This window comes from Montipora capricornis, chromosome 14 (genome assembly GCF_036669925.1).
Source record: "Montipora capricornis isolate CH-2021 chromosome 14, ASM3666992v2, whole genome shotgun sequence".
Lineage (NCBI taxonomy): Eukaryota > Metazoa > Cnidaria > Anthozoa > Scleractinia > Acroporidae > Montipora > Montipora capricornis.
This window is the reverse complement of record NC_090896.1, coordinates 49171353-49185949: the sequence shown is the minus strand read 5'-3', so window position 1 is coordinate 49185949 and position 14597 is coordinate 49171353. Positions and strand designations below refer to the sequence as shown.

Below are 14597 nucleotides of genomic sequence, written 5' to 3'. Positions count from 1 at the left end.
CGGACCTTTTGAAGTCGGCCGCGGGCTCTTGCCATGTTGTTTTCCCTCAACTTTTCAACGCAGAGAAGTCTGGTAATAACTATTCCCAGGCCGGAGTTACCGCGTTTCAACCGAAAACGGTTGGAGAAGTGTGCTATTGGGAAACCTCAACCGCTTCAACCTAAACCGGTTGCGGTTGAAAGGGTTGATCCCAATTGCTGGTTTTCACTCACGTGATCAACAGCCATGTTTTTCGACGAAAACAAAAGGAAGCATTTGCATAACAATAGAGTTAAATTCCCGGAGGATTTGGTCGGGGCACCAACATGGCCGCCTTTTCTTTGTTTAGGGCACCAACATGGCGGTCGTGACGTCATGTGAAAACCGAGAATAGAATACGACCTCAGTGTTCAGTTAACATAGTTCTGAAATACAAAAAAGTAATAGAATTGATTTTTGGTCATAGTAGCACTTTAATGTCAAAGTTTCACTCGAAACCACAATATTTTTAATTCTCGCAAAAAGAAAAAGAAACGGGTTACTAAACTATGCTTACTTTATTGATTCTTCAGCGGGCTTTATTTCGTTGCAGTAAAGGTATATAGTTAATTGCTTTATGATAAGGCCATCCATCTTTCTTTCGTTGGGTGTTGAAGGCCGGATTTTTCTTAATTTTACTGAGGTCGGTCGGCTTGATAACGCGGGCAGCCAAGAAGCCCGAAAAGAAAAAAAAGTGATTGCAAAATCAACATGGCAACCACCGTAAAAACTGCCGACTCTGAAGCAGAATCCAGCTGTCTTGGCTAAAGCAATATACATTTTTTTGACCAAGTAGGTTAGGACAGCCGACGCTGAGCGAAGGAAAGAAGACGGCCTTAACTCTGATTGTGCCGTCCGATTATGCCCGACATCTCTCACAAAAAATGTATGAGCACTTCCTTCAATTTCCGTACCCATCCAGGTAAAAAACGCGGCCGTTGCAGAAAATCCATTATATTTAGTTCCTTACCCACAGCCATATGGTATATGCTTTTAACTTACTTTCGCTAATGTGTATAAAATTAACTGTTCCTGAAGCGTTCAGCAGCTTTTAGTTAAAATTATATATGAAAGTTCTGTTTTAAAGAGTTTCGAGCTTTGTTTAGAAATACGATAGTTAATTTTTTTTTTTTTTTTTTTTTTTTTTTTTTTTACGAAGGAACTCCCGCGCATTAAACTGACATTTTCTTGACTACCTTAAGTTAAACGCTGTATAAAAATTACTTTTACTTCTAAATGAATTATGGAAATATGCTTCACTTTCAGGTAGCCACGTTTTTAAGGGGCTTTTTTTTAGGAAGCAACAACGTAGAACAAAGGGCATGTCATTTTACACGTCTTTGTAGTTACTATGAGAAGCAGCTTATGTTAGTACGAACGCTCTTCCGCACATGACGCACCGTGTTAGCTTTTCTTGTTAAAAAAAAAAAAAGACCAAGACCAGAAGCCCATCAAGGGAAGCCTTTACTCAACCCTTTCCCGAGTAAATGTATTTTTAGGAACAGGTTTTTCCCGCGAACAGTATCATATTTTGATTGGCTCCGCGCTGAATCTCCCGAGGGAGGCGTTCTATAAATAAATCTACTCTGGAAAGGGTTGACTCTCAGGCTAAGTATGGGAGATACAGGCTCCCCTTGATATGCTACAGCCATGCCGATCTGTGATTAATAATGATAATTGAATTGAGTGGAGTGCAATTTGGTCTGAAATCATACGTGTGATTTCAAAATCAAACGAGAGCGCCGCGCGAGTTCGATTTGAAATCACACCAACATTGCACTCCGCTCAGTTCAATTACCACTTTATTACATCCATTTAGAAATCACGCAATAATTATTTAATTGCTAAAATACAGAATTTTGTCAATGCCAATATTTTATTGATCCAGTTGGGGACAAAAGTTGCAAAATTCGGCACACAATGGGTTTCTTGATCTTTCAGTTTCTTGCAATTTGATTGGTTACCTTAAACAAGCCTTGAAATGTGATTGGTTGTTTTGTTTTAGTATTCCTTTCTCATTGGCTGGGGAAATGGTGCGATTTAGAGCAAAAAATAGCGCAATTTGGGAATAAATCGTACTGCTGAGAGCCAATCAGATTGCAAGGATCACCAGTGATTTCTAAATGGATGAAATAGGGGCTGATATTTAACAATTAGACCCATAGCCCGCAAGGGCTACAAGTCAATAGACCATGAGACGAAGCCGAATGGGCTATTGACCCGTGGCCCTTGAGGGCGAAGGGTCTAATTGTTTTAGTATCACCCAAATAGTCGGACAGAAAAGGCAATAATAAAGTTAGCAAATGCAAGTTAAAGAAATACTTATTTGGGAAAAAAACGAAAGAAAGCGTCACGCTTTTTGCTACTCCAGGACTATTATTTAGTCCTCTAGTAGCGTAGCCAATTAGAATGCAGGAATTGCATTAGTCCACTAGTTGGGTGATACTAAAGAGTCTAAAGAGTTTAAAGTATTCACTTCAATGCCAACTCTGCCAATCTCTTGTGGACGTAAACCATACAGAAGCTAACAAACCCCACACCCTTAGCTTTCAGAATTCTTCATTGTTTTGGTAGGAAAACTTACCAGTTTCACTATTTTCCTATCCACCATCGTGGAGCAACCGATAACCATCTTTCGATGCGATATTCATTACTTATTAAATAACAATTGTTATCATATATGTTGCCTTTCTCAGCTATCTTGGAACTGCATCTTGCACGTAACGGTTAGAATCCCTCCAACAAAGCGCCTCCCTTTTTCAGCTTTGGATCAATAATTGACATGTCAAATGTGATTGGCTGATTACATTGCCAACAAACAAGCCAGGCCCAGTATCATGATGATTGCTTCCTTTTGAAATTTGACGAGGGAAGAATGGGATTGGCGAACCTCGCCTTCAATGAAAAAAAGAACAAAGCTAAGACAGGCGACACACCGACACACAGAACAACTTCTTCCCTTCAAGAAAATTACCAGATCGCTAAATATTGATATGATTAAGGCTTTTTTCCTTTTATTTTACAAATAGCGTGGGGTAATTTACTTGTGTAAGTATGTGTAATCAAATGGCGACGAGTGAAATTAGGAAATAATTTCACTTGCGTTTTGTCAAAATTCTGATAATTTCCCGAGCCTTTAGGCGAGGGAAACTATCAGAATTTTGACAAAACGCAAGTGAAATTATTTCCTAATTTCACGAGAAAACCATTTGATTACCTTTTAATGTGTCGTGGGTGACAAATTACGCTCACAACCGTAATTGTAAAATCGCTCGAGTACTTTTTCCAACTGCTCGGGAAGAATCATCTCCAGGTTTTTTTCAAGGCTATTTTCGTCACACCACTTCTCAAAAACTCTCACCCAGTTAATTGTGCTCTTTCACGTATTTAAATTTTCTGCCGGTTCTTTTAATTTCGTAACTTCTTCAAAGGTCACTGTCTTAAATCTAGACGCCATCTTGGCTCTGATCGAGATACAAGAGATGTTACCATGGCAATTTTGTAATTTCACATGTGAAATTATAAATGAACGCTGAAATTTCGCGCCTAAATTAAGGAGTAATTTGTCACCCATGATATTATGCAAATAATCGTTTTGGCCGCCATGCTGGGTGGCAAATACTTGCAGCTCTTTTCTACTCTCGATTCAGGGCGAACGTTATTTGCACCCGACCACCATTCAGCCAAAGAGCAACAGTCCCGCAAAGTGATATACCTGGTATGGTTCACTTCAGCCTCGTTTTCAAGACGAGTGCGACGTCGTCTTTATGAATATCGGTTTTCATTCACTTGTCAAACAACACCAGTTCCCACAACAGTTGATTCGAACATAATTATTTTGGGTTGCAAAGACCTCCCGAACATAGATTTCACGTAAACAATCCTTTGGGTGTCATTGAATGACCAATGAAACATAAGCTGATAATGTGCACAAGTTTATTTCCTTACCTATAACTATAAGACCTCTTTGTGACAAAACTCTCACAGGTCCAAGAGATGTGACTCCTTTTCGCAGGGATTCATTCGTTTCATCACTTCGGCGTCTTCTGTTTCCACCAGGATTTTGCAAACATCCTTGTGCGCAACGAGTTGAATTAGAGTTTTTCGCACAAACGAGAACTTCGCAGTGAAGATACATTACTTGAGCATTATCAATCTGGAATGCTGAGAAACTAAACCGCTGATACATGGAATCTGAGTTCTTGTAACTCAGGTGCTTATCAATGGGACAGCTAAAAAGAAAATCAGTTAAATTCCCGTTAGCTCCTTGAGCTTCCGACTTTCTTGCGGGACACCATGGGTTCATCTCAGGTCGGACCAACTTTTGGGGGTGTTTGATTAACTAAGGACAACTGAAAGTGCTGCTAACCTTTATTAAGGCAACTGGAACTGGTTAAACTAAATATATATTCGAGGAGGAAAGAAAAACGTTGCCCCTATTTGGTGATATTTTCCGAACTTTCAGTTGGCCATCAAAGAACGCAGTGAGTGAAGGAATCTATGAGTTTGGTGTTCATGCCTTTTGTCTTACTGACGTCAGGATTGGGAGGGCTGGATTAGACCACCAAACAGACTGCATGTCGGAAATAGGATCAATTGTATACCCATTCTAAATTTAGTACTCGTCGTTTGCCTCATTGTTAAGGCTTGTTTATGTTTCTGTAATTCAATTTTCATCGGATCTTGATCCAACCAATCATATCATGTTAATCTAGGGTGTGCCAGAACAATATCATCTTTGACCTTTGAAATATTGTATAGATGACCTTTTTTGGAACTGATTTTGAGTGACTTCCGTTCTACTTGTGAGAATCTGTGAAGACGTATACTTACTTCGGAATTAACAACAGTTGAATTTGACACTGTGGGCTTTCTATTTCCACTCCCCACATGCAGATAGCCGCTTGAGTGTGGCGTTTTCCATGTTATTTGAACCATTAACTAAACGCTATAAATATGGGTTATTGACCAAGCGTGAGGTCAGGATGGCTGGATAGTGGCCAAGTTCTTTTTATCCTGTTTATGGACGAAGACGAAGTCGAGGTCCATAAACACGCAAAAAAAGAACGAGGCCACTATCCAGCCATCTTGACAGAACAATTTTGGTCAATAAAGGATTTATTATATGACTTGAAACACCAAAAAATGATCTTTGATCTTGCGGGACCAAGCGAGAAATCCCGAGCGGGCAAGATAGCTCCATCTTGCCCGCTCGGGTAGCCAATCACAGCCCGCGATTTGGTTTCATCTTGCCCACTCACGGAGCTAGTCATGTAATAAAACGCAATTACTCTCGTGCGACTCGCTGTTACTACAGAGCCTGCGCGCGCCTGTGCATCATAAGCGCTCTGCTCTAATTCTGCAGAACCTTTGAAACCTGCGCATGCCCGGCTGCCTCGTTTATCAGTAATCTGCATAAAATCCGAGCTCACCCATCTTTAATCAGAGCGTGAAAGTCTGTATCATTTGGATCCCGTGAAGGTGTTGCACGGCAATTGTCGAGAAGCAGTGACAGTCCGGTAGCGTTTGTGTGCACCCTGACTTGTAAGTAGATATTTTCACCGATGTGAACTTTGACAGGAAACTGTGTGAATTTGCTGATGTATTTGTCTGTCTGGTACATATTGGTCTCAAATACGAACGTACCATATTCTACAATGAAAAAATACAAGAATAAATTTGAGGAAATAATTCCGGAAAACAGTTTCAAATCGCCGAAGCAATTTGTCTGCTTTCTCACAACTCAACGGCCTTTGTGTAATTCGGTGATTAGCATCAAAATTCATTTATGATTTGTGATAGGGAACTCTCAAGAACTTTCACATTGCCATGTGATCTTAGGTCGTGTACCCAGTCTAATTTTCCCAACAGAACACGTTATTAACTGTTTTTAGTCGAAACGCTGTTGACTCCTGGGAAGAGTAAAAACCAGACCTCTGCAAGTTGAAAAACTGGTTAAAAGCCCGCGAAAACTACAGCGTTCGCTACGCATGCTTTTTCAATTGTTTGAACATCATCATCATCGGCCGGCTGCTGCGCAGGCGACTGTAAGCTTGCTCCAGCCCTTCCTGTCGTTGGCGAGGTCGGCTATTTGCTTGGATGTCAACTGTCCATCATCATCTCCAAGGAGGCGTTGGATGTACTGAAGATAGGATGTACTTTGTCGTCCCAGCCTGCGTCTGCCATGTGTTGGGAAGTATAGTGAATTGCGCTGTTTAGGTGTGATAAGAGACTATTCATACAATACTTTATTTGGATTTTGGACATGACTGCGCACATCCATTATATCTTAACCCCTAACCCTAACACCTTTTGATCACGCGAACTGATTCTCAGACGCTTCCGGACGCTCGCGGCCAGAATCCGGCTACGTTTAATGCTCGTCCAACCGCGGAAACGCTTTTTCACAATGACTGCAAAATTCTCGCGCGCTCATTGGTTAATTTTTATTGTCAATAAGCGGACAGACACATAAAGTTATAATTTATGCAAGGATAACGTGATATTGCTTGCGTCAGATTGAAGTTTCTCGCATTTTTGTCTCGCGTTCTTCTCGTGTTTTGACCCCTCTGCCTTTTTGTTATTGTAAAAAACAAATTGCTTTGTTAATTTTCTTTCTAAAAGAACCGTGGCATAGCCGCGAACAGGCTCGCCAGAGTAATGGCGTGCTCGGTCGAAAGGCTGGGCACTGAGGCAAGCCCCGCGCCCCAGTCCCCAACCTCTCAACCGAGCGCGCCTTTACTTGGAAGCGCCTGTTCGCTAAAGAACACCAAAAAATAAAACAAATCGACTAAACTAAAACTATTTACCTCGACAGAAAACGACCTCACTCTAAAACACACCTACCTGGCTGTGGTTCGACGATGACCTTCGTCTCGGGTTTGAAGGAATGCAACGAAATCTTGGCAGTGGCGTAGTACAAACATCGTAGTCGAAACTGATAAGCTGGCTCTCGCGCTATGGGAGAACGACCAACAATATCCGCGTAGACTTCGTTTCTAAAATCAAGCAAATTACCGAATGTCCCGGACACTGTGCCACAATCACCAAGAGGTGCGCGAATAATCATGATCGTGGAATTGTGAAAGGTAGCTTGGCATTTGGGATCTGTTAGATGAAGCGAAGATGGATCGATTTTCTCGTAGTGTTGTCTTTCCAAAGTGAGTTGCATATAATGCGAGGTACATTTGACATGGATTCCAGCGTAGTCGTTCCCGCCTGTCGATGGAAAAAAATCATGTATTACTCAATTCAAAAGACGCTCGACAGAAGAAATGGGCTCAATGCCATTTGGATTGTCACATTGGAATTTGAAACAGAACACATCTTTTGTTTACACAGTCCCACTTCAAATACATGAATGATGGAAAGTTGTAGTGGGCCCCTTCCATCCTTCATGTATTCGTAAAATTGAGGCCCTTGACTTTGCAGAGCCCGCAGATCAGCGGGACACATTGTCCATTCAGGACCAAGATAAACGACCTACTGTAGCTCCCTAGGAGTTTAAGGGTAGGTTCGATTGACCCTATTCCGGAATTAGAATACGCGGAGTGATGATTTTAAAACGGTATGTCTGGCGTTTTGAAGCAACAAGGATAATAAAGATATGTTTAAAATAGCATTTTAGCAGGTGTTTGACAATGTTAATGTGAATCTCCTTAAAAACGAAGGATTTCTAACTTCTCTTCCACGTATTCCTATTCCGGAATATGGTCAATCGAACGCACCCTTAGAGGTCGTAGGTTCGATTCCTGTGTAGGACTCTGATATTTCAGTTGTCCTTTCGTCCATTCGATCTGCCTTTAGTACTGAAGAACAACATTGGGATTTATGCCGATGACTCGACCCTTTATGCATGTGCGCCTACCTTAGCTGACGTCGAGGAGAAAATTAGACCTGACATTGACGCAGTATCGAAGTGGGCGAAGGAAAATAAAATGAAAATGCATCCAGCAAAGATACAGTATAATTTCGACCAGACAGAAAATTGCAAATTCACCAAAACAAACTCTCGATCTTTCAGTTGACGGCATGCAACTCTCTAAGGTTGAGTCAGAAGGTGTCTTAGGAGTATACATCGATAGCCATCTCACCTGGAACGAACATATTGACATACTGCGCCAGAAACTGCTTCAAAGAATTGCAATTTTAGGAAGAGCTCGGAGATATCTCCCCACCAAATATCGATTGCTTCTCTACAATGCAAGTATCAAACCACTCTTTATGTATTTGTTGTACTGTTTGGAGCAACTGTAGCCAAACCAACCTAGACCAATTGTTTAAACTTCAAAAACGCTGCGCTCGATTAATTTTGGACAGTCCTTGGGATGCACGATCTTTTGATAATTTTCAAAAGCTTAAGTGGCTGCCAATCGATCAAATGTTTAAGATCAAGAAACTCGGTCTTTTAAAGAAAGTTATTGATGGAAGAGCACCAGAATACCTTACTGTAATTTTGGACAACTTTCGTTTTGAGCACAATTATCCCACAAGAGCTAAAACATCATACCGTTTACCGAAACCAAGAACCGAAGCAATGAGAAGAACATTCTTTTATTCCACCATAAAAGACCTCAATGCTCTTAACTTAAACCCAACGGCTTCTTTTAACTCCATGAAATCTACGCTAATTAATAACACTGCCCTAATTTATACGGTGGATAATTTTAAAGTTAAAAAGCTATTCTGATTTTTAAATATATATATATATATATATTTTAATATCATTGTAAATATCTTTGTAAATAGATTCTCCATTTTACTTATCTATAGGCTTTTATCTTAATTGCTGTAATTTCTATTCACTGCTTTTGTTTTTAGAGGGCCACTAGGGAGAATACTTTTATGGTAATAGGTGTTACCCTCTTTAAATAAAGGTTATTGTTATCATTGCCAAGCAACTTGTATCCCATCCTTCTCACGGCCGCATTACCCTTTTCCATCATTTCATTTACTTGTAAAAATTGAGGTGTATGCCTTTGTAGAGCCTACAGACCAATGGGACACATTCCATTCAGGACCTATGTAAACGACCCAGCTCTCCAGTGAGTTCTAGTAGCTCAATGGGTCGAGCATCTGACAGGTGTTATTGAGGTTAGGGTTCGAATCCTTCCCTAGGACTCTGATTTTTCAGTTGTCCTTTCGTCCGTTGCCAAGCAACTTGTATCACTTCAATTGGAGAGCGCGAAACGATTTAGATGGTGAAGACGCGTAATGCGTCTCTCGCTCGTCTTAATTTGGGACGAATTATATAATGAGCAAAGTTGTCCAGACGTGTTATGCGGCTCTAGTATAAAAATGGCTTGTCCCGGGAAGAAAAAAACCTCGAACCCAGGCTCTTTCTCTCCTTTCTTACCTTGTTGTAAACGAAATGGGGAGAGAGAGAGAGAGCGCGCGAGTTGAAAGTGATTCGCACACAATCCAGCCTCAGGCCTTCCAGAAGGCTGTACTTAGCGGCGGACAAGAAATCTCACGCCAGAATTGTAATGGGAAGTTGGTGTATATTGTCGTTGTCTTTTAACTTTCCCGCAAAGCGATGTGTTTGTATCATATTTTGCTCAGCTTGACTATATAGACATACAAAATTCAAGAATAAAAGTCGGTTTTGTCCGCCGTGCGCTGTTCAATGCGATTTTCGGTGTTACTTCAGAAACGAAATACATGTCCCCCGACCACAACCTCAGTGAATTATTAGCCTGCGAATATAGCCGCCTTTTATCGCTATAAACCGCGGCGGCGGCGGCGGTTAGCGATGAGAGGCGGCTGTATTCGCTGGCTAGTGAATTATGGACTCATCTTCCCATTAACAATAAAGTTGACAGTTACTTGTGAAAATACGTTGTTCGTGGTTAGTCTTACGAAGCTCGTTTCATCCCACCAAGGGACTCATCAGAGACCTTTCTGCTTGGCAAACTCGTTGGGCAGGTTGGGCATCACGCCCAAAGTCCCGTTCGCTAACATAATTTGCTGTCATAATTTTGTTAGCGAACGGGACTTTCGGCGTGATGCCAAACGAGTTCGCCAAGCAGAAAGGTCTCTCTGATGAGTCCCTTGGTCGGGATGAAACGAGCTTCGTAAGACTAACCACGAACAATGTATTTTCACTTCTTCCCATTAAACAACTAATTCACTGATTATATTCCCATCCTCGACAAATTTGAGTAGTTTTTTACGTCTATATATGTATTTTTAGCGTATGCACAATATGCCTCCAACTCAAAGGAAAAAGACAGCCTTTGTTTCTTGTTTGTTACTTGACAATCGATTAATCGTTCTAAATTTGGATTGTTCTGGGAGCAAACAAATTAACATATTCACATGGCACTAAGCATCAATTTAAACCAGCGTGAAAAAACCGCATCCAGCAGGAAATCACGCCAACCACAATTATCGTATTCTTTTTGCCTTTCTGCGACATGGGCAGGGAATCGCTTCAACGCGTTCTATGCGCACCATGTATAATATGGTTAAAACAAAACCGACTGTTTGTTTCCATATGGAATTCTTAACGCTCACTTTTGATCACAGTATACCGCCGTGAAGTCATGTTCCTGTAATTTTATATGAGTACTGTGAACTGCATGAGATCCAAAAAGCTACTTGTGGTAACACAGAGGTCGGAATCTTTTGGTTACGAAAGATATAAGTCACTTTGAAATTTCGTCATAAATACGAAGCAAACATAAAGTTCTTCTCCAAAAGCATCAACATGCTATTTACCAAGCGTTGGTGAGCCGGTAAAAAATCCAGATATAACTTAACTGCGACTTTCAATTTAGTGGCATTAAGACCCTGTGAAAGAGATTGCTATGTAATGCCTTTCGCCAGAGAAAGAATTTAATATGTTCAAACTGGGAAATTAACACGATGGACAGTGCACTATAACAGACAATTAACGTACGATAGTGAGTGTTTACCGAAAAGATGTCTTGTTAACAAGTTCCTGAGACCCAAAAGCACGCCTGTCGGTTTTCACATGGGAATTTTTAGCTGTTTAACTTGTACAGTACTTTCATTACTGAAATGACATATCGATTTTCAGTTCGATACGCGTCAATCATCTCTAACTACGAATGTGGCCAGGCCTGCGAGAGTGAGGGCAAGGAGATACGAGTTCGCGCGAGAGAGCACGCGAAGGACACGATCTTCACGTTCTCTTGACAGGCCAGCAGGGATGCGCGAGTATTCGACAAGTCGAGTACGAGTCAGCGCGTGCACTGCAGCATTAAACCCGGAAAGCACTCAGACCGGAATAAGCTGCTTAACAATTCAGTCGGACTATTTAACATTATAATCCTTTATTATAATCCTAAACATGTCACCGTATCCATCAAAGCATCGCTGTTTTTGGAAAGGGTCAAGATTGTCTGACATTTTAACAATACAGTTGGCTAGCAATGCAAATGTGTCTCGATAAAAGAACTGCAATAAATCGGTGGCCATTGTAATAGTTCTTCACGATACGCCGGCGGCATTCACGCATATTTTCTCTCTTATTGCAGGGAGACAAAGAGGAGCCGTTATTTGTGGCAAATGAGACAGTATAAAACACTAGGCCCCAGTTGTTCAAAAGGTGGATAACGCTATATTTATCTGTTATTTCTCTATTTATAACTTAAGAATGCACATCTGATCATAGTCATGTTAAGATGCACACTAGAAATGAATATATTATTATTATTATTATTATTATTATTATTATTATTATTATTATTATTCAATGGATAGTGCAATAGGTTTCGCTATTACCTATCCACTGGATAGTGATTTATCGGGCGGATAGCGCTATCCATCGTTTGAACAACTGGGGCCAGGTGGCGAGATAATAATTAATTCTATTTTGCTTACTATAAACATACAAACACTTTACCAAAGTGATGCTAATATAAACAGACTATTTATCTATAATGCGACAGTGTTGGGTCTCTCTACGAAGGCCGAGTATTCCTGGTCGGAAAAAAACGCGAAAAAAATTCTGAATAATGCACATCTCAGATGACTTGCCCATTGGAGTTTCTGATGCTTTGCAACGATGCACAACACGTTATTCAACAAATTAAAAAGCTAATGGGCCTATATAACTCGGCTATGCTTGGATAGAAACATGAAATATTAAAATATGACATTCGATATTGTAAGGAATGTATGGTCATATTTCTATAGTCGTAATGACTTTTAAGCTGCACGAGGGCAAAAAAGTAGATACAATATTATGTTCCAATGTCTTCGTCGATGCAACGTAGTAGTAGTAGTGGTAGTAGTAGTAGCAGCAGTAATGTGCAACAATCTGGATGATTCGCTTGACACTACGACGACCGCTATTTAGAATACCAAATATATTTCGTCGTGGCTATGAGAAGAGTTTTCAAACATCATGGAATATCAACTCTACTTATCATCTAATAAATCCTTTAAGACAATTAATTTTTTATTCGAAGAATAAAATAAATGTACCAAGCAGCCGACAAATAAAACTACTGCATTTATTTCAGGGTTTACGGTTTTCGCTCAAGTGCCTGTGATGGCATTCTTGACAAAATGTTCAAAACAAATCTTCTCACGATGTTTTTGCCTTCCTTCAAAACCATAACAATTAACATTCTGTGTAAATATTTTAAAGCCGCCGAACTATAACTTACCCTTCATTTTAAAATTAGCATACAAAACACAGCATGAGGCAAACTTTACCTTCTACGCAAAATGTACTGCTATCTTTATTCCACGAGTTTTTTACTTTTAACTTCAAATTCTCTTTAGTAAATAACATATATTACTCTGACGTTGTGTAAATATCTCCAAGGAAGATTGCAAAATCGATTGTTTTTTGAGTGTACAATGCAGAGTATTTAAAAGTTACAAACACTCGCTTCCCACCTCCTAAATCTTAGATATTTCATGAAACATGGCACACGCATTTAAATATACTAGGCAAAAGGAATAAACGTGATTTTGGGAGAGCTTTCACCCAAAAGCTCATGGTTATATTTACGTTGTCACAAAGTCCGACAGCAGCATATCAACGGAAGCTGATCCTACTAGCCACGCATTTCGTGACGTCTTTATTTAATAAAAGGAATATTCTCCCCAGGAAAGGAAAAGCACCATAACTTATAAACCAAACAAAACCAAGAACTAAAGAAAGGGGTTTTTGTAGCACGCTTGTACTTTACTGCGCTGTCTTGTGACGAACGAATCGGATGAAATTTGCAATATTCCTTGACATTTGTTTATATATCTGCCTCATCAGAGCGCTTTTAAAACAAAAGAAAAAAACAAAAGCGTTCACTTACTTTTTGCAGCTTTTACGATGCATGCAAGAGCGATAAGAATCCAACCAAGGCAATTCTTTTTAGACAGAGACTTGTTCGATATCATCTTTGTCCCTGTTTGTTGTTAAGTCTTATCCAGCTGGTGTTGATGCTTTTATGAATGTCAATTGCTTTGCCTGTGTCGATGATTTCGTTGCTCTGGATGCTTACGTCTTCTCAAAAAACTGGAATAAATTCGCAAAGGAACACTATATTGTTATAGCCACAAGGTTAGACATAATTTTGAGCACAGGACGGTCATGAATCCACCATGAAAGCGACTCTGATAGATCGATATCTGTTATCCGCTGACCGACTATGATCTCTGGGAAGTTTCCAGTTTCATGACACAGACATTGAAGAATTTATGACAAAGGGCAAAGTCTCGATCAAGTGTACCACGCAAAAAGAACAATGAGCACAAGATTCGCATTTACAAGCCGATCACATAACGTCACCAACTGAGGACAGCAAAAATTCGCAACTTGCTCGTTAACTGTAAAACATTTTGGCAAACGCGTGTAACCACGCTGAACGAGCGCGTGTTCATTTTGTATTCCGGTCATTTGGCCATTTCTTCATTTCCTTGCGTCACGCTCAAGTGGCTATTATATTATTGTTTCTGTCGCGTGCATTTCTAATTTTTAACAATTGTTCGAGAGACCGCACCCTGTGATAAAATTGATCATGAACATGAACACTGCCTAGCTTTTAGCAATGAAGTTTGTTTAGAAAACTGGCCTTCCCATTTCATAATGGCGGATCAAATTTTCCCACGGTTCCGAACCGTCTCATATTAGAAACACATTACATCAACGCCAAGGGCAACTTGACCTTTCTCCAAACAACACGGAAAGGTTAGAAAACAAATAAGAGTCATGATAAATCCAATAACTCGTCTGCGCTAAAGTAGAATGATCGATCAAACAACTGATAAAAATCCAGATTCATTTTTCTTTAAGCTCACGCCCTTAATCAAAACTGGCGCCGTGATATGTTTTGTCTATCATGTCTTACTTTCTTAAATTCCATTCAGCTTAAATAAACTGCTTCTAACATTACACAGCTATATTAAAGAATAGAGGTGAAATAATCCGATATGCATGAAAAGGCGCTGAGAACGAGAAATGCTTTTAAAAGTCCGCCCCAGTTGTTTTTACTCGAATCGGCCTTTTGAAGAAGTTTCTCAACAGTTCTCTCAATATTAAAGCCCGTCTTCTGCCCGTTTCTGAGATATCATCGGAGGAGGGTGTTGTTTCAGCCCTTTTGCTC

General features: G+C 40.2%; 2 protein-coding genes across 2 annotated transcripts in view; one reads left to right on the top strand and one right to left on the bottom strand.

Moving 5' to 3' along the window:
- The window catches only part of LOC138031256 (protein mono-ADP-ribosyltransferase PARP14-like), an 88277-nt gene that overhangs the window by 49582 nt on the left and 24098 nt on the right, over positions 1-14597 (top strand). The gene's annotated exons all lie outside the window — the stretch shown is intronic.
- On the bottom strand, positions 433-13764 carry LOC138031263 (ZP domain-containing protein-like). The gene is made up of 5 exons (XM_068878959.1): positions 13308-13764; positions 6865-7236; positions 5451-5670; positions 3967-4250; positions 433-2913 (listed from the first exon to the last, which is right to left on the bottom strand). The coding sequence occupies exons 1-5, from the start codon at positions 13390-13392 to the stop codon at positions 2822-2824; spliced, it is 1053 nt and encodes a 350-aa protein (XP_068735060.1). The 5' UTR covers positions 13393-13764; the 3' UTR covers positions 433-2821.

Excerpts from the sequence above, each read along its gene's own strand:
- LOC138031263 (XM_068878959.1), bottom strand. The coding sequence starts at position 13,392 with ATGATATCGAACAAGTCTCTGTCTAAAAAGAATTGCCTTGGTTGGATT. Across the intron at positions 7,237-13,307 it reads CATCGTAAAAGCTGCAAAAA|GCGGGAACGACTACGCTGGA; the intron begins GTAAGTGAACGC and ends TTCCATCGACAG. Across the intron at positions 5,671-6,864 it reads CATCGTCGAACCACAGCCAG|AATATGGTACGTTCGTATTT; the intron begins GTAGGTGTGTTT and ends TTTTCATTGTAG.